Genomic DNA, 26,819 nt, shown 5'->3' with positions numbered 1-26,819 from the left:
CTTTGGAAAAATGCCTATTCGGGTTCTCTGTCCATTTTTAAATCAGTTTTATTGCCTATTTGAGGTCTTTTGTGCTTCCATATAAATTTTAGAATTATTTGTTCAGTGAAAAATGTCACGGGAATTCTGATACGTACTGAAATGAATCTATACATGGCTTTGCGTAGTATGGCTATTTTAATAACATTAATTCTTCAAATCCACAAGCATGGTATATCTTTCCATTTGTTTCTGTCATCTTCAGTTTATTTCATCAGTGTCTTATAGTTTTCTGAGTACAAGTTTTTTACCTCCTTGGTTAGATTTACTCCTAGTTATTTTATTCTTTCTGATGCAATTGTAAATGGAATTGTTTTCTTAATTTCTCTTTCTGACAGTTTGTTGTTAGTGTAAGAAACACAACAGATTTCTCTGTATTAATTTTGTATCCTACAACTTTACTGAATTCATTTATTATTTTAATAGTTATTTGGTGGCATCTTCAGGATTTTCTACACATAGTATCATGTCATCTTCAAATAGTAACAGTTTTACTTCTTCGTTTCTAATTTGGATTCCTTTTATTTCTTTTTCTGGTCTGACTGCATGGCTAGGACTTCCATTGCTATGTTAAATAAACAGGGCAAGAGTGGGCATCTTTGTCTTGTTCCTGATCTTAGACGAAATGCTTTCAGCTTTTCAACCTTGAGTATGATGTTGGCTATGGGTTTGTCATAGATGGCCTTTATCATGTTGAGTGATGCTCCCTCTTTTCTCACTTTGTTGAGAGGTTTTATCATATCATGAATTTTGTCAGAAGCTTTTTCTGTATCTATTGAGATGACTGTATGATTTTTATTCTTCAGTTTATTAATGTGGTATATCACAATGTCTAATTTGCATAAACTGAACCATCCTTCCATCCTTGGATAAATGCCACTTGATCATGGAGTATGATCCTTTTAAATGTACTGTTCAATTTGTTTGCTAATATTTTGTTGAGAATTTTTGCATCTATGTTCATCAGTGATATTGGCCTGTACTTTTCTATTTTGTGTGTGATATCTTTGTCTGGTTTTGATATCAGGGTGATGATGGCCTCATAGAATGAGTATGGAAGCATTCCTTCCTATTCAAATTTTTGGAATAGTTTTTTTTTTTATTTTGTTGATGTGGTGTATTACATTGACTGATTTTCATAGGTGAACCATCCTTGCATTCCAGGAATAAATCCCAGTTGGTCATGGTGTATAATCCTTTTGAATCCTGCTTGCTTGTATTTTGTTGAGGACTTTTGCATCAGTGTTCATAAGGAGTATTGGTCTGTAGTTTTCTCTTCCCATAGTGTCTTTGTCTGGCTTTGCTATGGGAAACGCTGTCCTTAGAGAACAAGTTAGATAGTGTTCCCTTTTCTTCAATTTTCTGAAGAAGTATGAGAAAGATTGGTGTTAGTTCTTTATATGTTTAGTAGATATCACCAGTGAATACATCAGGTCTAGGACTTTTCTTTGTTGGGAGAGATTTTTGATTACTGATTTAATCTCAAGAGTTATAAGTCTATTCAGATTTTCTATTGGTGTTTCAGTATTGGTAGATTTTATAATTCTATGAATTTGCCCATTTCATCTAAATTATCCAATTTTTTTAGTGTACAATTGTTCATAGTACTCTCTTACATTTTTTATTTCTGTAGAATCATAGTAGTGCTCCAACTGTCATTTCTGATCTTAGGAATTTGATTCCCTCTCCCTCTCCCTCCTCCTCCCTTCTTCCCTCCCCACCACCCTCAATCTAGCTAAAGGTTTATCAGTTTTGTTGCTTTTTTGAAGAACTCACTTTAAGTTTCTTTGATTTTTCTCTCCTGCTCTTCTAGTCTTTATTTCTTTTTCTCTGATCTAATCTTTCTTATTTCCTTCTTTTTGTTAGCTTTAGGTTGAGTTTTTTCTTCTTTTTCTGTAAGTTGTAAAGTTAGGTTGTTGATTGATATCTTTCTTCTTTTTTAATGTAAAGCATCTTTATAGCTATAATTTCCCTCTGAGCTTTTGCTGCATCCCAAAAGTTTTGATATATAGTGCTGTGGTTTTCACTCATCTCTAGGTATTTTCTAATTTTCCTTCTTATTTTTTTTAAACTGATTGAGACTTGGTTTTTGGCCCACCACATGGTCTATCCTGGAGAATGTACCATGTGCACTTAAGAATGTGTATTCTGTTGTTGTTGCATTGAGTATTCTGCACATGTCTATTCTGTATATGTCTATTAGTATTCTGTATGTGTCTGTTAGTTCATTATAGTGTTGTTCGAGTCCTCTTTTATCTTTATTTATCTTCTGTCTGTTTATATCCAATTTGGGGAATGGGTTATTAAAATCTTCAACTATTGTTGTAGATCTACTTCTCTTCATATATTTTGATCATCTATTATTAGGTGCATAGATTACATCTTACTGTATTAAAACTTTTATTAACATATAATGTCCTTCTTTGACTCTTGTAATCTTTTCTAATTTAAAGTTTATTTTGTGTTATATCAGCACAGCAATCTCCACTCTTTTGGTTACTATTTCCATGGAATATCTTTTTCCTTCCTTTCACTTTCAACCTATTTGTATCTTAGTATACACTAGGGTCATTTTGCCCCAATTCTGCCAAACTCTGCCTTTTAATTGGAGAGTTTAATTCATTTACATTTAAAGTAATTACTGATGAGGAGGGGCTTAATTCTGCCATGTTGCAATTTTTTCTGTAGGTCTTACAGCTTTTTTGTCCTTCATTTCCTGCATTAATGTCTTCTTTTGTGTTTATCTGTTTCTTTTCTTATGGTGAAACTTCAAGTCCCTTTTCATTTGCTTTAGTGTATAATTTATATCTACCTTCTTTGTGATTACCCTGGTGAATGCAATTAATATCCTAAAGTTATAACACTAATTTGAATTTATATTAGCTTAACTTTAATAATATGCAAAAACTTTACTTCTATACAGCTCCGTCCCCATCCCCATACAGCTACTGATGTCACAAAAGCACATTTTTCTGCACTGTGTTCAAAAATATAGCCTAATTTTTTAAAAATGCACATGGCTCCTAAATCATGTGAAAGCAAAAAATGAAGTTACAAGAATACTACCTTTTATAATTGCCCATGTATTTACCTTTTTTTTTTTTTTTGGTACGCGGGCCTCTCACTGTTGTGGCCTCTCCCATTGCAGAGCACAGGCTCCGGACATGCAGGCTCAGCGGCCATGGCTCACAGGCCCAGCCACTCCGTGGCATGTGGGATCTTCCCAGACCAGGGCACGAACCCGTGTCCCCTGCATCGGCAGGTGGACTCTCAACCACTGCGCCACCAGGGAAGCCCGCCATGTATTTACCTTTAATGGAGGTATTTATTTTTTCATATGGTTTCCAGTTACTGTCTACAGTCCTTTAATTTCAACCTGAAGTACAGACACCCTTTAGCATTTCTTCCCAGGCAGGTCTAGTGGTAACAAACTCCCATAGCTTTTGTTTAAGTGGGAATGTCAAAATTTCTCCTTTGTTTTGCTGGGTATAGGATTCTTGGTGTATAGGTATCTTCTTTCAGCATTTGAATATATCAACCCACTGTCTTCTGGCCCTCAACATTTCTGATGAGAAATCTGCTGAAAATCTTATTCAGGATTGATTGTATGTGACAGGTCATTTCTTGCTGCTTTAAACATCCTCTCTTTGTCTTTCTATAGTTCAATTATAATGTGCCCTGGCATGGGTCTCTGCGTTTATTCTACGTTAGAGTGTGTGGACTTTCTTGGATGATTATATTCATGTTTTTCAGGAAATTTGTTAAGTTTCTGTCTTTATTTCTTCAAATAATCTCTCTTCCCCCTTCTCTCTTTCCTTTCCTTCTGGGACTCCCACAACGTGTATGTTGACCCAACTGATGCTGTCCAACAGGTCCCTTAGGCTCTGTTTGCTTCAAATTCTTTTCCTTCTGATCCTCAGACCTGAACATTTCAACTGTATTATTTTCAAGTTCACTAATTCTTCTCCCTGCTCAAATTGGCTTCTGAATAACTCTAGCAATTTTTAAATTTTCAGTTATACTTTTCAGCTGCAGAATTTATTTTTGGCTTCTTTTCATGTTTTCTATCTCTTTACTGATACTTCCATTTTGTTTATATATCATTTTCTTGACTTTGTCCACATCTTTCTTTAGTTCTTTGCATATTTTTTTAAGAACATGTTGGGGGTAGGAGTTTATTAATTAATTTATTTATTTTTCCTGTGTTGGGTCTTCGTTTCTGTGCAAGGGCTTTCTCTAGTTGTGGCAAGCGGGGGCCACTCTTCATCATGGTGCGCGGGCCTCTCACTATCGGGCCTCTCTTCTTGAGGAGCACAGGTTCCAGACGCGCAGGCTCAGTAGCTGTGGCTCACGGGCCTAGTTGCTCCGCGGCATGTGGGATCCTCCCAGACCAGGGCTCGAACCCATGTCCCCTCCATTAGCAGGCAGATTCTCAACCACTGTGCCACCAGGGAAGCCCTGCATATTTTTAAGATCACTGTTTTAAAGTCTTTATTTAGTAATCTGTCACCTGGTCTTTTTCAGGGACATTTTCTATTCATTTCTTTTCCTTTCAATGGGCCATACTTTCCTGTTTCTTTGTATGCCTTGTGATCTTGTTGTTGTTACTGTTGAAAACTGGACATTTAAATTTTTTAAGATGATAACTTTGGAAACCAGATTCTCCCACTTCCTCAGGGTTTGATATGGTTGTTTTGTTTTATTACTGTATGGTGTCTCTGTACTGGAGATCATCCTGAGGTGAAAAGTTAGCCCTTTCAGAGCCTGTGTATTTCCCTGGGCATGCACAGTGACCACCTATATTCCCCTGTAAGTGTGGTTGCTTTTGAATGTCTTAGTCCTTGATGTTAGGAATGTAAAACGGTGCAGTGTTGTGGCAAACACTATGGTGGCTCCTCAAAAATTAAATAAAGAATCATCACTTGACCTAGCAATTCCACTTTTGGGTATATACACAGAAGGACTAAAAGGAGGGGCTTGAACAGATATTTGTATACTCATGTTCATAACAGCATTATTCACAATAGCAAAAGGTAGAAATAACCCAAATTTCTAGTGATAGATGAATAGATAAACAAAATGAGATATCTACATACAACGGAATGTTATTCAGTCTCATAAAAAGAAGGAAATTCTGATACATGCTATAACATGAATGAGTCATGAAAACATTACGGTAAGTAAAATAAGACAGACACAATGGGACAAATACTCTGTGATTACACTTATATGAGGTACCTGGAACAGTCTAATTATACATAGAGACAGAAAGCAGAATGGTGGTTACCAGGGGATGTGGAGAAGGAAAAATGGAGAGTTACTGTTTAATGGCTACAGAGTTTCAATATGAGATGAAGGAAAAATTCAGGAGATGGATAGTGGTGATGGCTGCACAGCAATGTAAATGTACTTAATGTCAATGAACTGTGTTTTTTAAAATGGTTTAAATGATCAATTTATGAACATGTGATATCACTTATATGTAGAATGTGAAATATGACACAAATGAACATATCTACGAAACAGAAACAGACTCACAGACATAGAGAACACACCTGTGGTTGCCAGGAGGGTGGGGGGAGGGAAGGATTGGGAGTTTGGGATTAGCAGATGCAAACCATTATATATAGAATGGATAAACAACAAGGTTCTACTGTATAGCACAGAAAACTATATTCAATATCCTGTGATAAATCATAATGAAAAGGAATATGAAAAAGAATATCTACATAACTGAATCACTTTGCTGTACAGCAGAAATTAACACATTGTAAATCAACTATACTTCAATAAAATTTTTTTAAATGGTCAACTTCTGTTATGTATATTTAAATATAATAAAGAAAACGGCAGCAAGAAAACTATGATTTATTTATAAACAAGTATTTATATGTAAGTACAAATACAGACAGAAATGTATCTGAAACGATGATCACCAAAATGCTTGTGGCTGTTATCTCTGGGTGGTAGGATTTCAGAGTGATTTTAACTTTCTTATTTATACTTTTCTGCATCAGTGTGTGTATTATTACCTTTATAGTCATGGGGGTAAAAACGCAAGCTAACTATGTTCATTTGAGGGGAGGGGCAAAATGAATGTTCTAAATTCACTCCAGTATTGCCTATTATGAGTGCTCTACATGTGTTACATTTGGCTGAAAGCTAAAAATGTGGACTACCTTGAGTCCTCCATAAGAAGATAAGAACTACTTGTAGTTATACTTTGCTTTAAGTTACTACTATTTTTCTTTAAATGTTTTACTGAAGTATATCATACATACATACATATATCACACACATAACCATAAAGCCACATAAACTGTCACAAATTAAACACACCCATGTAACTAGGAATCAGATGAAGAAACAAAATATTACCAACATAACATGAAGTCCTTTTATGTCCCTACTAATCCACCATGCCCCCAACAAGGGAAACCAATATCCTGACTTCTAAGAGCATAGAACAGTCTTGCAGGTACTCTTTTTTTCACTAATATATTCTTTAAATCCATTCGCCTTGACTGCTAACATAAAACCAAATGAGGATTGGTTCAAGATGGTGGAGTAGAGGGACATGCGCTCACTCCTTCTTGCAAGAGCACTAGAATCACAACTAACTGCTGAACAATCATTGACAGGAAGACACTGGAACTCACCAAAAAAAGATACCCCACATCCAAAGACAAAGGAGAAGCCGCAATGAGACGGTAGGCGGGGCACAATCACAGTAAAATCAAATCCCATAAGTGCTGGGTGGGTGACTCACAAACTGGAGAACACTTATACCACGGAAGTCCACCCACTGGAGTGAAGGTTCTGAGCCCCACATCAGGCTTCCCAACCTGGGGGTCAGCAACGGGAGGAGGAATTTCCAGAGAATCAGACTTTGAAGGCTAGAGGGATTGATTACAGGACTTCAACAGGACTGGGGGAAACAGAGACTCCACTCTTGGAGGGCACACACAAAGTAGTGTGCACACCAGGACCCAAGGGGAAGGAGCAGTGACCCCATAGGAGACTGAACCAGACCTGTCTGCTAGTGTCAGAGGGTCTCTTGCAGAGGCGGGGGTGGCTGTGGCTCACTGCGGGGACAAGGACACTGGCAGCAGAAGTTCTGGGAAGTACTCATTGGCATAAGGCCTCCCGGAGTCTTCCATTAGCCTTACCAAAGACCTATAGGCTCCAGTGCTGGGTTGCCTCAGGCCAAACAACCAACAGGGAAGGAACTCAGCCCCACCCAACAGCAGACAAGCAGATTAAAGTTTTACTGAGCTCTGCTCACCAGAGCAACACCCAGCTCTACCCACCACCAGTCCCTCCCATCAGGAAGCTTGCATAAGCCTCTTAGATAGCCTCATCCACCAGAGGGCAGACAGCAGAAGCAAGAAGAACTACAATCCTGAAGCCTGTGGAATGAAAACCACATTCACAGAAAGATAGACAATATGCAAAGGCAGAGGACTATGTACCAGGTGAAGGAACAAGATAAAACCCCAGAAAAACTAAATGAGTGGAGATCGGCAACCTCCCAGAAAAAGAATTCAGAATAATGATAGTGAAGATGATCCAGGACCTCAGAAAGAGAATGGAGGTGAAGATCGAGAAGATGCAAGAAATGTTTAACAAAGACCTAGAAGAATTAAAGAACAAACAAACAGAGGTGAACAATACAATAACTGAAATGAAAAATACACTAGAAGGAATCAATAGCAGAATAACTGAGGCAGAAGAATGGATAAATGAACTGGAAGACAGAATGGTGGAAATCACTGCCACAGAAAAGAATAAAGAAAAAAGAATGAAAAGAAGTGAAGACAGCCTAAGAGACCTCTGGTACAACATCAAATGCATGAACATTTGCATTATAGGGGTCCCAGAAGGAGAAGAGAGAGAGAAAGCACCCGAGAAAATATTTGAAGAGATTATAGTCGAAAACTTCCCTAACATGGGAAAGGAAATAGCCATCCAACTCCAGGAAGTGCAGAGAATCCCAGGCAGGATAAATCCAAGGAGAAACACACCAAGACACATAGTACTCAAACTGACAAAAATTATAGACAAAGAAAAATTATTAAAAGCAACAAGGGAAAAATGACAAATAACATATAAGGGAACTCCCATAAGGTTAACAGCTGATTTCTCAGCAGAACCTCTACAAGCCAGAAGGGAGTGGCATGATATACTTAAAGTAATGAAAGGGAAGAACCTACAACCAAGATTACTCTACCTGGCAAGGATCCCATTCAGATTTGATGGAGAAATCAAAAGCTTGAGCACCACCAAACCAGCTCTACAACAAATGCCAAAGAAACTTCTCTAAGTACGAAACATGAGAGAAGAAAAGGACCTACAGAAACAAACCCAAAACAATTAAGAATATGGTAACAGGAATATACATATCGATAATTACCTTGAACGTGAATGGATTAAATGCTCCATCCAAAAGACACAGGCTCGCTGAATGAATACAAAAACAAGATCCATATATATGCTGTCTACAAGAGATCCACTTCAGAACTAGGGGAACATACAGACTGAAAGTGATGGAAAAAGATATTCCATGCAAATGGGATGGAAAAAGATAGTCCATGCAAATGGAAATCAAAAGAAAGCTGGAATAGCAATACTCATATCAGATAAAACAGAATTTAAAATAAAGAATGTTATAAGAGACAAGGAAGGACACTACATAATGATCAAAGGATCAATCCAAGAAGAAGATATGACAATCATAAATATATATGCAACCAACACAGGAGCACCTCAATACACAAGGCAAATGCTAACAGCTATAAGAGGGAATCGACAGTAACACAATAATAGTGGGGGACTTTAACACCTCACTTACACCAATGGACAGACCATCCAGACAGAAAAATAAGGAAACAAAAGCTTTAAATGACACAACAGACCAAAGAGATTTAATTCATATTTATAGGACATTCCATCCGAAAACAGCAGATTACACTTTTGTTTCAACTGAACATGGAACACTGTCCAGGATAGATCACATCTTGGCTCACAGATCAAGCCTTGGTAAATGTAAGAAAACTGAAATCCTACCAAGCATTTTTCCGACCACAACGCTATGAGATCAGAAATAAATTTCAGGGAAAAAAATGTAAAAAACACAAACACATGGAGACTAAGCAATACATTACTAAGTAACCAAGAGATCACTGAAGAAATCAAAGAGGAAATCAAAAAATACCTAGAGACAAATGACAACGAAAACATGATGATCCAAACGATGCAGCAAAAGCAGTTCCAAGAGTGAAGTTCATAGCTATACAAGCCTACCTCAAGATACAAGAAACATCTCAAATAAACAATTTAACCTTACACCTAAAGGAACTAGAAAAGAAGAACAAAAACTCCCCAAAGTTAGTAGAAGGAAAGAAATCGAGATCAGAGCAGAAATAAATGGAATACAAACAAAGAAAACAATAGCAGAGATCAATAAAACTAAAAGCTGGTTCTTTGAGAAGATAAACAAACTTGATAAACCTTTAGCCACATTCATCAAGAAAAAGAGGGAGAGGACTCAAATCAATAAAATTAGAAATGAAAAAGGAGAAGTTGCAAAGGACACTGCAGAAATACAAAGCATAAGAGACTACTACAAGCACCTCTTGCCAATAAAGTGGACAACCTGGAAGAAATGGACAAATTCTTAGAAATGTATAACCTTCCAAGACTGAATCAGGAAGAAATAGAAAATATAAACTGACTAATCACAAGTAATGAAATTGAAACTGTGATATAAAATCTTGCAACAAACAAAATTCCAGGACCAGATTTCTTCCCAGGTAAATACTATCAAACATTTAGAGAAGAGCTAACACCCATCCTTCTCAAGCTCTTCTAAAAAAACTGCAGATGAAGAAACACTCCCAAACTCATTCTACGAGGCCACCATCACCCTAATACCAAAACCAGACAAAGACACGACAAAAAGAGGAAATTACAGACCAATATCACTGATGAATATAGATGCAAAAATCCTCAACAAAATACTAGCAAACAGAATCCAACAACACATTAAAAGGATCATACACCATGATCAAGTGGGATTTATCCCAGGGATTCAATGATTCTTCAATATATGCAAATCAATCAATGTGATACACCATATTAACAAATTGAAGAATAAAAACCATACGGTCATCTCAATAGATGCAGAAAAAGCTTTTGACAAAATTCAAACCCCATTTATGAAAAAAACTCTCCAGAGAGTGGGCATAGAGGGAACCTACCTCAACATAATAAAGTCCATGTACGACAAACCCACAGCAACATCATTCTCAATGGTGAAAAACTAAAAGTATTTCCTCTAAGATCAGGAACAAGACAAGGATGTCCACTCTCATCACTATTATTCAACATAGCTTTGGAAGTCCTAGCCACGGCAATCAGAGAAGAAAAAGAAATAAAAGGAATACAAATTGGAAAAGAAGAAGTAAAACTGTCACTCTTTGCAGATGACATGACACTATACATAGAGCATCCTAAAGATGCCACCAGAAAACTACTAGCGCTAATCAATGAATTTGGTAAAGTTGCAGGATAGAAAATTAATGCACAGAAATCTCTTGCCTTCCTATACACTAACAACGAAAGATCAGAAAGAGAAATTAAGGAAACACTCCTATTTACCACTGCAACAAAAAGAATAAAATACCTAGGAATAAACCTACCTAGGGAGACAAAACACCTGTATGTAGAAAACTATAAGACACTGATGAAAGAAATTAAAGATGATACAAACAGATGGAGAGATATACCATGTTCTTGGATTGGAAGAATCAATATTGTGAAAATGACTATACTACCCAAAGCAATCTACAGATTCAATGCAATCCCTATCAAATTAGCAATGGCATTTTTTACAGAATTTGAACCAAAAACCTTAAAATTTGTATGGAGACACAAAAGACCCCCAATAGCCAAAGCAATCTTGAGGGAAAAAAACAGACTTGGAGGAATCAGACTCCCTGACTTCACACTATTCCACAAAGCTACTGTAATCAAAATAGTATGGTACTGTCACAAAACCAGACACACAGATCAATGGAAAAGAATAGGGAGCCCAGAAATGAACCACACGCTTATGGTCAATTCGTCTATGACAAAGGAGGCAAGGATATACAATGGAGAAAAGACAGTCTCTTCAATAAGTGGGGCTGTGAAAATGGGACAGCTACATGTAAAAGAATGAAATTAGAACACTCCCTAACACCACACAGAAAAATAAACTCAAAATGGATTAAAGACCTAAATGTAAAACAAGACAGTATAAAACGCTTAGTGGAAAACAAAGGAAGAACACTCTTTGACATAAATCACAGCAAGATCTTTTTGGACCCACCTCCCAGAGTAATGGAAATAAAAACAAAAATAAACAAGTGGGACCTAATGAAACTTAAAATCTTTTGCACAGCAAAGGAAACCATAAAAAAGACGCAAAGACAACCCTCAGAATGGGAGAAAATATTTGCAAATGAATCAACAGACAAAGGATCAATCTCCAAAATATATCAACAGCTCATGCAGCTCAATATGAGAAAAACAAACAACCCAATTCTAAAATATGTAGAAGACCTAAACAGACATTTCTCCAAAGAAGACACACAGATGGCCAAGAAGCACATGAAAAGCTGCTCAACGTCACTAATTACTAGAGAAATGCAAATCAAAACTACAATGAGGTATCACCTCCCATCAGTTAGAATGGGCATCATCAGAAAATCTACAAACAACAAATGCTGGAGAGGGTGTGGAGAAAAGGGCACCCTCTTGCACTGTTGGTGGGAATGTAAATTGATACAGCCACTATGGAGAACAGTATGGAGGTTCCTTAAAAAACTAAAAATAGAATTACCATATGATCCAACAATCCCACTACTGGGCATATACACACAGAAAACTGTAATTCAAAAAGACACATGCACCCCAATGTTCACTGCAGCACTATTTACAATAGCCAGGTCATGGAAGCAACCTAAATGTCCACTGACAGACGAATGGATAAAGAAGATGTGGTACATGTATACAATGGAGTATTACTCAGCCATAACAAGGAATGAAACGGGGTCATTTGTAGAGATGTGGATGGACCTAGAGACTGTCATAGAGTGAAGCAAGTAAGAGAGAGAAAAACAAATATCGTATATTAACACATATATGTGGAATCTAGAAAAATGGTACAGATGAACCGGTTTGCAGGGCAGAAATAGAGACACAGATGTAGAGAACAAATGTATAGACACCAAGGGGGGAAAGCGGGGGGGGGTGGTGGTGGTGGGATGAATTGGGAGATTGGGATTGACATATACACTAACATGTATAAAATAGATAACTAATAAGAACCTGCTGTATAAAAATAAAGAAATAAAATTCAAATCAAAGACTAAATAAAGCTATGTAATCTAAAAAGAAAAAAAACAAAAACACACAAAAAAACAAATCAAAGACTTTGAAAGTGTTTCAGTGGTAAACCTTCATATGCAAGTAACATTTAAAGCAATCACATTATTTCGAAGTTATACTTTGTCTAAAGTAACCCCCACCCTCCTTTTTCGGTATCACTATAAATGTAGTAAATTGTCTACTATATGCCAAGTACTGTCCTAAACATTTTACATACATTCACAGATTTAATTGTCAGTACAGTTCTGTGAGATTCAAAGAATTTTAATAGGAACAGGTGGCTAATTGATAGCAGTGATGGTTTAAATCTGGTAGTGTAAGGACTCCAAAACCCACTATTATTTTTCTGATATCATGTTGGTTAACTAATAAATTGCTATGAATGAGAAATAACAGGAACCATGAGAAGAAAGACAGAGCTTGAAGATCATTTAACCAGATAAATGAGTTATGGATGTGAGAAGGTATACAATAAGTAAAGCACAAAACAGGAATAAACAAGGTTTGTGAGACACTAACTGAATTTATGTGGTTTCTAAAGATGACATGAATCAATTGTTTGTGCTATTATTGTCATACATTGTCATAGTTCTACATATGTTTTATGCCCCATATTATTACTTTTACTTTAAACAGTCAATAATTATTAAAAAGAAACTCTTAAAAGAGAAAAACATTATATTTACTTACATACTTATAATTTCCAGCATGCTTCACTCCTCTGGGTAAATCCAAATTTGTATCTGGTATGATTTTCCTTCAGCTTACAACTTCCTTTAACGTTTCTTGTACTGTAGACCTACTAGCAACAAATTCTCTTGGCTTTTGTATACAAGTATCTTTACTTCTCCTTTGAATGCTGTTTTCATTGGACTCAGAATTCTAGGATAATGTGGGTATTTTTCTTTTATTGTATCAAAGATGTTTTGGTTCGTATTGTTTCTGATAATAAAATTTTAATCATTACCCTTTCCTCAGACTGTTTTATCTCTTTATTGTTACCTTTCAGTAATTTGCTTATGATACATCCTGGCAAGGTTTTCTTTGTGTTTATCCCGTTTGAAATTGGAGTTCCTTGGATCTGTGGGTTTACAGTTTTCATCAGCTATTATATCATGTGATCCTTTCTGGACTCTTTTCCTTCTGAGACTCAAATTACACGTTGGATCATTTGATTTTTTTTTTTTTTTACTTTTTTCTCTCAGTACTGCAGTTTGGATAGTTTGTATTACTATCTTTGATTTCACTGATCTTGTTTTCTGTAGTGTATAATCTGCTTGTTCAACCCATTCAGTGAAGCTTTCATTTTACTTCACTTTATTCTAGATCTTTCATCTGAGTTCTACTTTGTTCTTTTCAATATCTTCTATTTACCTCTTCATTATGTTCATGTTTTCCTTTGAAACATATGTTCATTATGTTTTCCTCTAAATCCCTCAACATATTATAATAGCTGTTTAAAATCCCTGTCTGCTTATTCATTTGATCATCTTTTTTTTCTGGGTCTATTTATATTTCCTGATTTTTCTCTTGATTTTCGGTCACACTTTCCTAGTAACTTTTCATTGGATGTTGAACACTCTAAATGTTTCATTTTGGGGTATCTGCAATTTTGGTAGTTCAGCCTTACAGAGCTTTAAAGAATGTTCAGCTTTATTTTGGTAGTTCAGCTTTCAAGACTTCTTTTAATTTTTATTTATTTATTTTTTAAATTAATTTTTATTGGAGTATAGTTGCTTTACAATGTTGTGTTAGTTTCTACTGCACAACAAAGTGAATCAGCGCGCCCTCTCTCCCTCTCTCTCTCTCTGTCTCTGTCTCTCTCTCTCTCTCTATATATATATATATATCTCTCCTCTTTTTTGGATTTCCTTTCCATTTAGGTCACCACAGAGCACTGAGTAGAGTTCCTGTGCTATACAGTAACAGATCTGCTTTTAAGCTTTGTTGCTGTGGGCATATGGTAGCCTTTAAGCTAGGGCTACTTTCACCTTAATATTAAGGCATGACCCTTCTGCAGTCTCTACTGAATGCCCCAGATATTCAACAAAGTCTCTTTACTGTGTCTGGTCAGAACTCTACCATCTCTCAATCCTCTGTTAACTCTGGGAACTGTTTAGCTTATAGCCCCCTCCTGGTAGTTGTTCTGTCCCCAGTAACTGTTCTTTGCCTAGCCTCCTAAAATCTCATTCTAAGTATGCACAGCTTAGTAGTCAGCTAAAGACTCATTGGGACCCTGTGCAGATATTTACAGCTTTTTCTTTGGATATTGCTCTTGTTCTGATACTCTGCCCCACAAGTTCCAGCCACTGCAGCCTCCCTGAACCCTAGTCTCTTCCTCCTTAATTCAGTGAGAATACCACACTCTGCTTGGAATCTCCTTCCACATGCTATGACCCAGAAAGTCTCCCTTGGCAGAAAATGAGGACCATATTAGGGCTCTCTCCTTTTGTTTCCCTTTTCTCACTGATCAAAATCCTGCACTGACAGTTATCCAATGTTTGAAAACAGATGTTTCACAGCTTTTGTCCAGTTTTTTCTTTATTTACAATGGAGTGCAAGTTCAAATCCATAACCATTACTCCATCATGGCTATGAATGTAATTCCCCTCTGTAATTATTTTTTATTTATTTACTTTTGGAATATCCTATTTACAAGTATTTTTTTCCATTTTTATTTTTTTAATTGAAGTATAGTTGCTGTACAATATTATATAAGTTACAGATGTACAAGTTACTATTTGTACAGATGTACAGATAGTGATTCACAATTTGTAAAGGCTTTACTCCATTTACAGTTATAAAATATTGGCTATATTCCCCATGTTGTATAATATATCCTTGTAGCTTATTTTATACCTAATAGTTTGTACGTTTTACTTCCCTACCCCTATACTGCTATTCTAATTCTTTTTTAAAAGGAGTGATATGGTGATACCTCTGTTATTAATTTTTCTCCAATCATGAAAGTGTTAAAAATCATAAAAGTTTTAAATGTTACTCTTTGCAAGTCACCTTAGTTTTAAGTAGTACTCAACAATAATCAACTTTATTTAGAAACATATTTTGCTCAATTTACAGCCATGCTAAGATAAACTGTAGTGAAAATGGAACTGCATTCCTTACATACAATTTATTTAATTTGAATTCCATAAAGCCATTTCTTTGTAAGTAAGATGAGGTTGCTTTACTTTTTTTTTTCAAATGGCTTAAAACAACAAAAATTTATTCTTTAATTGTGGTGATCAGAAGTCTAAAATCGGGACTTCCCTGATGGTCCAGCAGTTGGGACTCCATGCTCCCAAAGCAGGGGGCCCGGATTCGATCTCTGGTCAGGGAACTAGATCCCACATGCCGCAAACTAAGAGCCTGCATGCCGCAACTAAAAGATCCCGCATGCGGCAATGAAGATCCTGTGTGCCGCAACTAAGACCCAGCACAGCCCAATAAATATTCAAAAACAAAAACAAAAACGAAGTCTAAAATCCAGGTGTTGGAAGGGCTGTGTTTCTTCTGGAAGCTTCAGGGAAGAATCCATCTCCTTGTCTTTTCTAGTTTCTAGAGGTCAACTGCATTCCTTAGCTTGTGTCTTCTTCCTCCATCTTCAAAGCATAGCACTCTAACATCTGGTTCTGTGGTTACATCTCCTTTTCTCTCACTTTTTCTCAACATGTTGCCTCCCTCTCATAAGGACTCTTATAAGCCCACCCAGATAGCCCAGGATTAATCTCCCCACCTCAAGATCCTTAATTTAATCAAATCTGCAAGTTTCCTTCTGCTATGTAAGGTAACATATTCACAGGTTCTGGGGATTAGGACGTGGACATCTTTGGAAGGCCATTATTCTGTCTACCACAGAATTTGAGCGCCTGCTTTGTTTCCAAAAGTAACCTGGACTCTAGGAAATCACAGATGAATGAACATGGCCTCTCCCCCTTGAATAGCTCAATGCCAGGCTGGAGGAAAGATTTTAGTTCTTATCAAATGTAAAGATCTTTGAGTTGATTTTATCTTGTTTTTCTTACTATAATTAGAAAGCAAATAATTAGGGCAGCCATAAATAATTAATATAAACTATGTTTCATAGATGTAGATACAGTTTACTTTTATGAACTAATGCAAAATACACCAAGATAAAGAATAGGAGATGTAAAATAATAATTTACCTCTTATTTGCCTGTCAACAACTCTCATTTCCTTTCTTATCTTCAATGACCATTCATTCACCTGGGAAAAATTTTACAAAAGGAATTATAAGAGAAGTCAATATCCCCAATTCACCACATTTTAAAGAATTTTATATTAATTCTACATTTATTCCTGACACAAGCTAGAAATAATATAAACCTATTTTGAAAGAAACAGCCTTAGGGCCAAATTCCTTTTTTTTCTTCTCTGGCCAAATTCTGTTTTTTTTCCCATCTTTTTATTCACAGTACATAGAAGTCTCAAACTATTCAAAGATTCCCATCTGAAGGCAGTATGAAGCACTTTATACAAGCTCCCCAAGAAAGTTCAGTACGCTGCAGGTATATAAAAATTGTTCATGAGGTGCCATGGGCATAGAAAGGTTTCATGGGCATCAGAAGATTTTCAATTTCTATACATAATTATTAAAAAAAACCTTCTCTGCCTATGTGATAAGAATTCATCTTTTCCTTCTCCCCTTTGACAATTACATTTTTTCATTTTACAAAAGAAATATATTCCTCTAACCTATGTGTCTCTTCTTATCATGATAGGTTTCCCTGAGAGGCAAAAACCTCTGAAGCACTAAACATAGGGCCAACTAGAAGTACTGCTATAGGTGTTGAAAAAGTAGTGAATGACTCTAATTATTACCAAATTCTTATGCATTTCTTTCTAATTCTTCAATTTCAAAAATGAAGGAAAATCTGAGTTATCAGCTGATAAATCATTAAAACTAAATTTTACATTTAATCAATTATTGCTTTTTGGCATATGACACAGAAGTTCAAAAAACTAAGTGACACTGACACAGAAAAATCCTTTCCACTACCTACCATCTACTTATTTATATTAACAATGTTTCTCATCATTTGAGTCTAATAAAACATAAAATAGGGCTTTCTTCTAGTTGAGGTGCCTCACAATGAGGCTGTCTTCTCTACATCACAGCCATGCCATCCAAGGACCCTCTGCAGTTGGCGCAGCCCTTCAGATGCAAGAAGATGACCACAGCCATGGCACACTGGCTCCTTAGGTGAATGGGTTACCCCCAGAGATGATCCAACCACGCACAGCTACAATACAGCTACAATACAAGTTACTGGTACCGGTTCTGCTTCTGGACAAGGAGCAATTTGCTGGCATGGACCTCGGTGTCTGTGTGAAGGGTGGTGGTCATGCAGCCCAGCTTTTGCAATCCACCAGTCCACCTCCAAAGCCCTGGTGATCTTACTATCAGAAATATGTGGATAGGCTTCCAAAAAGATCAAAGACATCCTCATCCTGTATGACTGGACATCGCTAGTAGCTGCAAATTCAAACATTTGGAGACCCTGGTGTCTGCAATTACTACCAGAAATCCTACCAATAAGCCCATCATGAGGATCAGGGTTCACCTTTATAATAAAAAATGGTTGTGGGATTTAAGGTAAAAAATAATAAAACAGGAATGGAATTGATGCTAACCCTTTAGCATTCATCCATGAATACATGAACTAAATGGCATTAAAAAATTAATATCCTCGGCTTCCCTGGTGGCGCAGTGATTGAGAGTCCACCTGCCGATGCAGGGGACACGGGTTCGTGCCCCAGTCCGGGAAGATCCCACATGCCGCGGAGTGGCTAGGCCCGTGAGCCATGGCCACTGAGCCTGCGCCTCCGGAGCCTGTGCTCCGCAATGGGAGAGGTCACAACAGTGAGAGGCCCGTGTACAGCAAAAAAAAAAAAAAAAAAAATTCATATCCTTAAGATGTATTTCCAATAAATTTCACTTTTTAATGACTTTAAAATTATTTAACAAAATCTGTAAAATATTTATTATTCATCAACTCTAATAACTCCACCCAGATGAAATATTAAAGCACTTAAAACTGTATGGTTATACAATTTTAAAAGTTAATGTTAGCTTTAAATATATATATATTTTTAAGTGAAATTCATGTAACTAAGCCATTTTTTAAATAAATTTTATTTATTTTTAAAATTTTGGCTGCTTTGGGTCTTCGTTGCTGTGCACAGTCTTTCTTTAGTTGTGGCGAGCGGGGGCTACTCTTTGTTGCAGTGTGCGGGCTTCTCATTGTGGTGGCTTCTCTTGTTGCACTGCATGGGCTCTAGGCACATGGGCTTCAGTAGCTGTGGCATGCAGGCTCAGTAGTTGTGGCACATGGGCTCTAGAGCGCAGGCTCAGTAGTTGTGGCACGTGGGCTTAGTTGCTCCGCAGCATGTGGGGTCTTCCTGGACCAGGGCTTGAATCCGTGTCCCCTGCATTGGCAAGCAGATTCTTAACCACTGCGCCACCAGGGAAGCCCTACTTAGCCATTTTTAAATGTACAATTCAGTGGCATTTAGTGCCTTTACAATGCTGTGCAATCAACAGCTTCCTATAGTCTCAGAAATTTTTCAATATATCAGAAGAACACACTATAACCTATAAATAATCTTCCCCTATGACCAACCTCCCTCCCATTCCCTGGCAAAAACTAATTTGCTTTTATGTCTTTTGATATGCTTATTTTGATATTTAATACAAAAGAAATCATATAATATGCGGTCTTTTGTGTCTGGCTTTTTTCATTAGGTATAGTGGTTTTGAGGTTCATCTATGTTGTACCATGTATCAACATTTCTAGTTTTTTTTTTTTTTGATGTGGACCATTTTTAAAGCCTTTATTGAATTTGTTAAAATACTGCTTCTGTTTTATGTTTTAGTTTTTTGGCCGCGAGGCATGTGGGATCTTAGCTCCCTGACCAGGGATCAAACCTCACCCCCTGCACTGGAAAGTGAAGTCTTAACCACCGGACTGCCAGGGAAGTCCCTATCAACATTTTTTATGGCTGAATATTACATTGAGTGTACATACAACACAAATTGTTTATCCATTCACCCAGTGATGGACATTTGGGTTGTTTCCATGTTTTGGTTACTGTGAATATGAACATCTGTATACAAGTATTTGTTTGAGTACCTATTTTCAATTCTTTTGGGTATAAACCTAGGAGTGAAATTGCTGGGTCATATGATAGTTCTATTTTATATTTTTGAGGAACTCCACAACTTTTCTTCAAAGGGGCTTCACCATTTTACATTCCCACAAGCAATGTACAAGGGTTCCTATTTCTCCACATCCTTATCAACACTTGTTATCTTCCAATTTTTTGATTATAGCCAATCTGTTGGACCTGTTGAAAGAGCATCTCACTATGATTTTGATTTGCGTTTCCTTAATGACCAATAAAGTTGAATATATTTTCATGTGTTTGTTGGCCATTTGTATATCTCCTTTGGAGAAATGTCTATTGATGTCTTCTATCCATTCAGCTATCTGTTTATTGTTAAGTTATATGAGTACTTTATACATTCTGATAGTAAACCCTTATCAGATATATAATTTGCAAATATTTTCTCCCATTCCATAGTTTATCTTTTTACTTGTTTGATACTGTCCTTTGATACACAAAAGCTTTTAATGAATTCCAATTTGTCTATTTTTTTCTTCTGTTGCTTGTGCTTTTGGTGTTATAGCAAAAGAATCCATTTCCAGATATGAGGTCATGAAGACTTACCTTTATGTATTTTCTGAGTTTTATAGTTTTAGGTCAAAGACTTTAATTTCGGTCTTTGATCCAAGTTAATTTCTGTATATGGAGTGAGGCAGGGGCCCAGCTTCGTTTCTTAACATGTGGATATCCACTTGTCACAGACCTTGTTGAAGAGACTATCTTTCTCTCACTGAATGATCTTGGCACCCTTACAGAAAATCAACTGGCCACAGATGTATGGGTTTACTTCTGGGATCTCAATCCTATTCCATTGACTGATCTATACATCTATCCTTATGCTAATACCACAGTTTTAGTTACTATAGCTTTACGGTAAGTTTTGGAATCTTGAACTGTGGGTCCTCCAAATTTGTTTTTCTTTCTCAGTATGGTTTTGGCTATTTGGAACCTGTTGTATTCCATGTGAATCTGTGGCTCAACTTTTCCATTTCTGCAAGAAAGGCATTTGGAGTTTTGACAGGCACTGCACTGAATCTGCAGATCACTTTGGTGGTACAGCCATCTTAACAACATTAAGTCTTGCAATCCATAAACTTGGAATTTCTTCCTGTAATTTTTTGTAGTTTTCAGTGTACAAATGTACTGTTTCTTTGGTTAAATTTATCCCTCAGTATTTTATCATTTTGGATGCTACTGTAAATGAAATTTTAAAATTTCCCTTTTAGATTTTTCATTGCTAGTATAAAAAACACAACTGATTTTTAAAATATTTACCTTGAAACCTGCAACTCTGTTGAATTCACTTATAACTAATTTTCTGGTACACGAGGAATCTTTAGCATATTCTATCTGTGGAATCATGTTATCTGCAAATTAATAGGTTTACTTCTTATCAGTGTGGGTGCTTTTTATTCCTTTCTCTTGCTCAACTGCTCTGACTAGGACTTCTAATGCAATGTTGATTAGTAGCAAAACATCTGGTGTCTTTGTCTTGTTCCTGATCTTAGAGAAAAAGCTTTCAGTCTTTCACAATTTATAATGTATAATGAAGTATAAGGTTGGGTGTCGATTTTCATAAATGCCCTTTATCATGTTAGGGAAGCTCCCTTCTATTCCTAGTTCGCTGAGTGTTTTTATCATAAAAAGTATTTACATATTTTTGTTCCAAGTATAATTATTTCAAGCATAAAAGTATTACATTAGGAGAACTCTATAGGAGAAAGTGGAATAGAAAAAATAGAGATTCTCGTTCAAAGAGAAAAAATTAATGAAAACTGTCTGACTATAAATAAGAACTTGTGCATGTATGTTTTAAATGAACATTGATAGGTATCGAATCACTGTGATACTTTCAGAAGTGTTCTAACAATTCTATTCAAACACAACAACATTTACTATATACAAAAAATCATACCATTTGCAACTGTTAAAACTCATGATAAAAATATAAAATACTGATTTACAAATGTCCAAGGGGAACACAGGTACTCAAAATTACTGTAGGTGATACATCCAGAAATATGAAGACACTGTTATAATCTAACCAGAACTTTCAGAAAGAGCAGGAAAGAAAATTCAACGTTCAAACAGTCAAATGTTTACTGAGCACCCACTACAACCTGTTCAATGTGCTAGGCACCACTCAATGTGCTAGCGATACAGCAGGAGACGATATAAAGACTTATGAACCTACATTCTAATGAGGACAGACAATAAGCAAATAAACATGTAAATGTATACTAGGTCAGAAAATTAGTGCTAGGGAGAAAAATAAAGCAAGGAAGTAGGACAAGGGGAGTTGGGAAAGGATTACTTTATACGTGAAGATGAAAGAAAGTTCAATGGCTGAGGTGACTTTTGAGCAGAGACCTGAAGACACCTGCAAGGGAACCATGTGACTATCCACTATCCAGATAGGGGGAGGGGCTATGGCATTTTACTCTGTGTAAGAACAAAAGCCACTAAGAGACCTAGGCAAAAGAGTGTCCTTCAATACAGACTAAGGAATGGGGGTACAAGACCAGGTTTGATTAAATAATTTTTTAATTAATTTATTTATTTATCTTTGGCTGCACTCAGTCTTCGCTGCTGCGCACAGGCTTTCTCTAGTTGAGGTGAGCAGAGGCTACTCTTCGTTGCAGTGCGCAGGTTTCGCATTGTGGTAGCTTCTCTTGTTGCGGAGCATGGGCTCTAGGTGTGCGGGCTTCAGTAGTTGTGGCATGTGGGCTCTAGAGCACAGGCTCAGTAGTTGTGGTACACGGGCTTAGTTGCTCCGCGGCATGTGGAATCTTCCAGGACCAAGGCTCAAACCCATGTCCCCTGCATTGGCAGGTGGATTCTTAACCCCTGAGCTACCAGGGAAGTCCCTGATTAAATAATTTTTGTTTGAACTAGCACCTTTAATAAAACTATTTCATTTCAGGTTTATAGAAAAAATATTTATCATCTATTACACATAAATAATCATATAAGGCAGTGAACTACTTCTAATCCTGTATATGATACACTAAATCTGTTTAATTTTTTTTTCCAGCAGTTACTGGAATTCCAGGAACAATGCCTAGTATAAATTTCACAATGCAAATTTAAACCGGAAAATTCGGCAGAATGAACAACTGCAGTGGTTTTTAAGCTTGTTTTTAGTAGCAGAATCCTTCAAATAAATGTAACATGGAACTCCACAGATACAAAAAAGATTATGATAATGTACATTTATCACGTAGGTTCAGGTTCAAAACTTTTACTAATATAAAGCAAATAAATGAGAATACTCTGTCCCGCTGAAAGATAAAACTCTAAATTAGTTGTTACGATGTTATACCAACTTCAGCATCCAGTGTCTTCCGTATTGTTTTACATGTCTAGTGTTGAAAAATTCTAATTCAAAGAGATTAAGAAACTATTTTATTACATCTGTTTACCATTACAGTTACTTAACAATTTGCCTTTTAATTTAAGGCTGTCCATTGTTTAAACGAATCTAGAAGACTGAAAGCAAAGTCATTTAAAAATGGTTGTTTCAAAATTTATCGTTACATTATATAACTGCTCATGTTCATTGAGGGGTGAACATTCAATTTAAGACAATAAATGGCAACAGTGAAATGACTTTTGTAAAAACACACTGCTGCATTGTTTGCAGTAGTGAAAGTCTAGAAGTTACCTAAATGTATATCAACAGGAGACTAGTTAAACACAAACAGAATTTCCATAAGTGAACAGTATATTCTAATTAAAGAGAGAAAGGCAATTCACTGAGGACTACCCATGGAATTAATTCTCAAAATATAAATGAAAATAGCAAAGTAAAGAATGTGTACAGTATAACATTACATATGTTAAAGGGAGAGAAAGAGGAAAGAGAGGGAGAGGCTAAAGGAGAGAAGGAAGGAGCAGGAAAGGGGAGGAAGAGAGGGAGGTGAAAAAAAGGGAGAGAGATATATAAATATGTCTATACATTCATATATTATGGAATATCGACAGAAAAATCCACAGGAAATTAGGCTGTCTTGAAAGATAGAAACTGAATTAATTTGTGAACAGGAGTGAAAGGGAGATTTACTTTTTCCTGTAATTTAGGATACACTTTGCTGCCTTTTGAATTTTATAATATGTGCAAATATAACCTATTTCAAGAAATACTTCTTAAAAAAAATAACATAAAAAAGAATTATGAAAAAAGTCCAGGTTCAGAAGCTGCTTTAAATCATCCCTGTTTGGAATAAATACTTTAAAATTCTACCTTGTAATATTAGAATATTCATTAAGGCTATTTTTAAAAAATTGCTTTAGATGCCACACAGTCTTCTCTGTTAGACAACTACCCAAAACTTTAAAATAGTTCAATGTGAACCCTAATTTTGCTTCACTTTCGTAAGTGACAACCAGCAGTTTCTAAAATTAAAAAGTTTTAAAAAGTAAAATGTATGACAAATGAGGATAATTGAAGACTAAAGTCAACCTGTCTTCATTATAGGGGAAAATAGTAATTAATTTACCTACTTTTATTTCTAAACCAGAATAACAAGTTTTCTGATTTAGTGCAAAATGTATTTTCATCTCTGTAAAAAGACTTCAATGTTACAGGTAATACACTTCATTGTGAAGGATCACTGTATATCATATATGGGGTAGCAGCTCAGGAAAATGAGAGCAAGAAAGAGAAATGTGCAAACGATACAACACAGAGAAGAATATAATATGCATTTAGTGAGAAAATAAAGATTCAAACAAAGACATTAAAGAAAGGTTTAATCTAAGGGGGGATAATTTCAAAAAGATTTGGAGAGTTCCATCTCTGCCTAGATATAGAAAGCTGAGAAGACCCTCAAGACGGTAAGACAAAGCTGAATGAACTACAAAATAACTTTTCCTGAACCTGTTGAAAAGCTCAGGTCACAAGGCAACAGTGCAGCATGAAATCTAAAGAAAGGCACTTCTAAGAAAAGAGGGAACACCAGCACTGAATCATCTGTGGCATAGCCTGGATGGCAGGCACCTTAAAAGCAAGTGAAGAAAATTCAGTTAATTTTCTAAATAAATTCATAAAGTCCAATTGTGGGTTAGTGGACAGCAAAGAACCTCAGGAGCCACAAGTACAATGGGAGTTCACATCAACTTTCAGGTTCTTCAAATGGAAATGGCATAAAAATGCTGACACGTATACAAAGAACGCCTTCATCGGCTCACAAAACTTGACACAGCTGAAGAAAGAATCAACAAACTTGAAGAAAAGTCAATAGAAGTTACCCAAACTAAAAAAAAGAATAAAATAAAGCAAAGTATCCAAGAGCTATGAGATAATAACAAATGGTCTAACACATGTGTAATTGGTATCCCAGCAGGAAATGAGAGAAGAGAGCGTAAGTATTTGAAGAAACAATGGCTGAAAATTTTCCAAAAGTAATGAAAAATATCAAACCACAGATGCAGGAAGCTGAGAATCCCAAATAAGGTAAATATCAAAAAACAAAACAAAACAAACAAAAAATACAATGTAACACCACACAACACACCTAAACACATTATATTCAAGATGCTGAAAATCAGAGATAACATCTTAAACCCAGCTAGAGAGGAAAAAAGTATGCATTAATGACAAAGGAACGAAGATAAGAAGTACATCAGACTTCTCAAAAGAAACTATGATCAGGAGATAACGGAGAGACATCTTTAAAGTGCTGAGAGAATTTTAAAAATCCTCTCAATCCAAAATTCTATATTGGTGAAAATATCATTCAAAGTGAAGACAACTTCCAGATTCAGCTCTGATATATAGAGATTGTAAGTCATCACTCCCATCTATAAAACACGGGAAAAAAACAACAACTTTTCTTTGATTCAACAGAAAACCAAGGTTATAGGGCAAACTGCCATCCTGCCATGTGGAGAGAGAGGTGAATACAGAGAGTGACAGTTGAGATAATGCTTACCTGGACCACTGGAAGGAACATTTAAATGGTAATTTCGACTAATTGCTGGTAGATGAGTGTGGACTACCATGAGAATGTAACTCCTAGGGCCCCCAAAACTTTCATGGGCTTTACCTCCAAGAACCACAGAAGTTTCTCATGGTGAAAAAGCAAGAAAGATACCCCTGTTTCTCTGGCAGGAAGAAAAGAAAAGTAACCATTCTGAAATATTCACACAGTGTTGTTCTTCCTAAAAAAGGCCTATTCTCCAGTAAAACAAACCTTACTAGAGCCTTATCTCACCCTGGAGACGGGCGTTTATCTGACATTATCTGCTTTCTCCTAGTCTTCCTATGTCACTGGGAGTGGGCAGGAAGGTAAGAAACACTTGTGAACACCATGTCCAGGGACACAGGTCACTAAAACACTGAGTTTTAATAAGATGATAGAACGCTTCCAGTCCCCCACACCTTACTACCACACCAATAGGGTTCCAGTATAACAATGCATTAGAGATAAAAGAGATGCAAGATGCATGCCCTATCTAAAGAGGAGTTTTTGTGGATGCCCAAGATAACAAGAGAAATAAAAACAAGGACAGTAGAGGAACTTTAAGCCTCTGGCACCTACAGCCACAGCAAACATTAACATAGCCAAACCCCTGGCCTGATGACCTTAAAACCTCATATTGAAGACCTATTTACCTCATTTCCTATTACCCCACACATCATGTCCAGTTTTCAACAAAAAATTACAAAGCATTCTAAAAGACAAGAAAAAGCACAGTCTGAAGAGACAAAGTAAGCATCAGAACCAGACTTACATATGACATAGATATTGACATTTTCTGGCTCTTGCGGGAAAAGTAAACATTACCCAAGAAGAGACAGGTAATGTAAGCACAAAGATGGAACCATTAAGGATCAAAAAGAAATGCTAGAAATATAAAACATGTTAATATTATAACAGAAATGAAGACTGCATTTGACGAGTTCATCAGTACATAAGACATAGCCAAGGAATAGATCAGTGAATCTGAACCAGTGAATAGAAACTTGCAAAACTGAAATGCAATCGGAAAAAGAATGAAAACAAACAGAAGAGGACATCTAAGAACAGTGGACAATTTCAAAAGATGTAACATACACATAATTGAATACCAGAAGGAGAAAAAAAAGAGAAAACAGTACAGAAAAAATAGGAAATAATAATGGCTGAGAACTTTCCAAAATTAATGACAGACCCCAA

The 26,819-nt window shown here is 36.3% G+C and overlaps 1 protein-coding gene across 2 annotated transcripts in view; it reads right to left on the bottom strand.

Moving 5' to 3' along the window:
• CHMP3 (charged multivesicular body protein 3) overlaps positions 1-26,819 on the bottom strand; it is an 81,778-nt gene that overhangs the window by 41,148 nt on the left and 13,811 nt on the right. Inside the window, exon 2 of one of the 2 annotated variants that reach the window (XM_030837439.3) lies at positions 16,638-16,698. The exons of the other annotated variant lie outside the window; for it this stretch is intronic. Within the exon in view, the coding sequence (XP_030693299.1) occupies positions 16,638-16,698 (61 nt within the window). The remainder of the gene's footprint in view (positions 1-16,637; positions 16,699-26,819) is intronic. 2 annotated transcript variants of the gene reach the window in all.

The sequence above is a fragment of the Globicephala melas genome, chromosome 12 (genome assembly GCF_963455315.2).
Source record: "Globicephala melas chromosome 12, mGloMel1.2, whole genome shotgun sequence".
Classification (NCBI taxonomy): Eukaryota; Metazoa; Chordata; class Mammalia; order Artiodactyla; family Delphinidae; genus Globicephala; species Globicephala melas.
The sequence above is the reverse complement of the archived record's forward strand: the minus strand, read 5'-3'. Positions and strand labels throughout refer to the sequence as shown.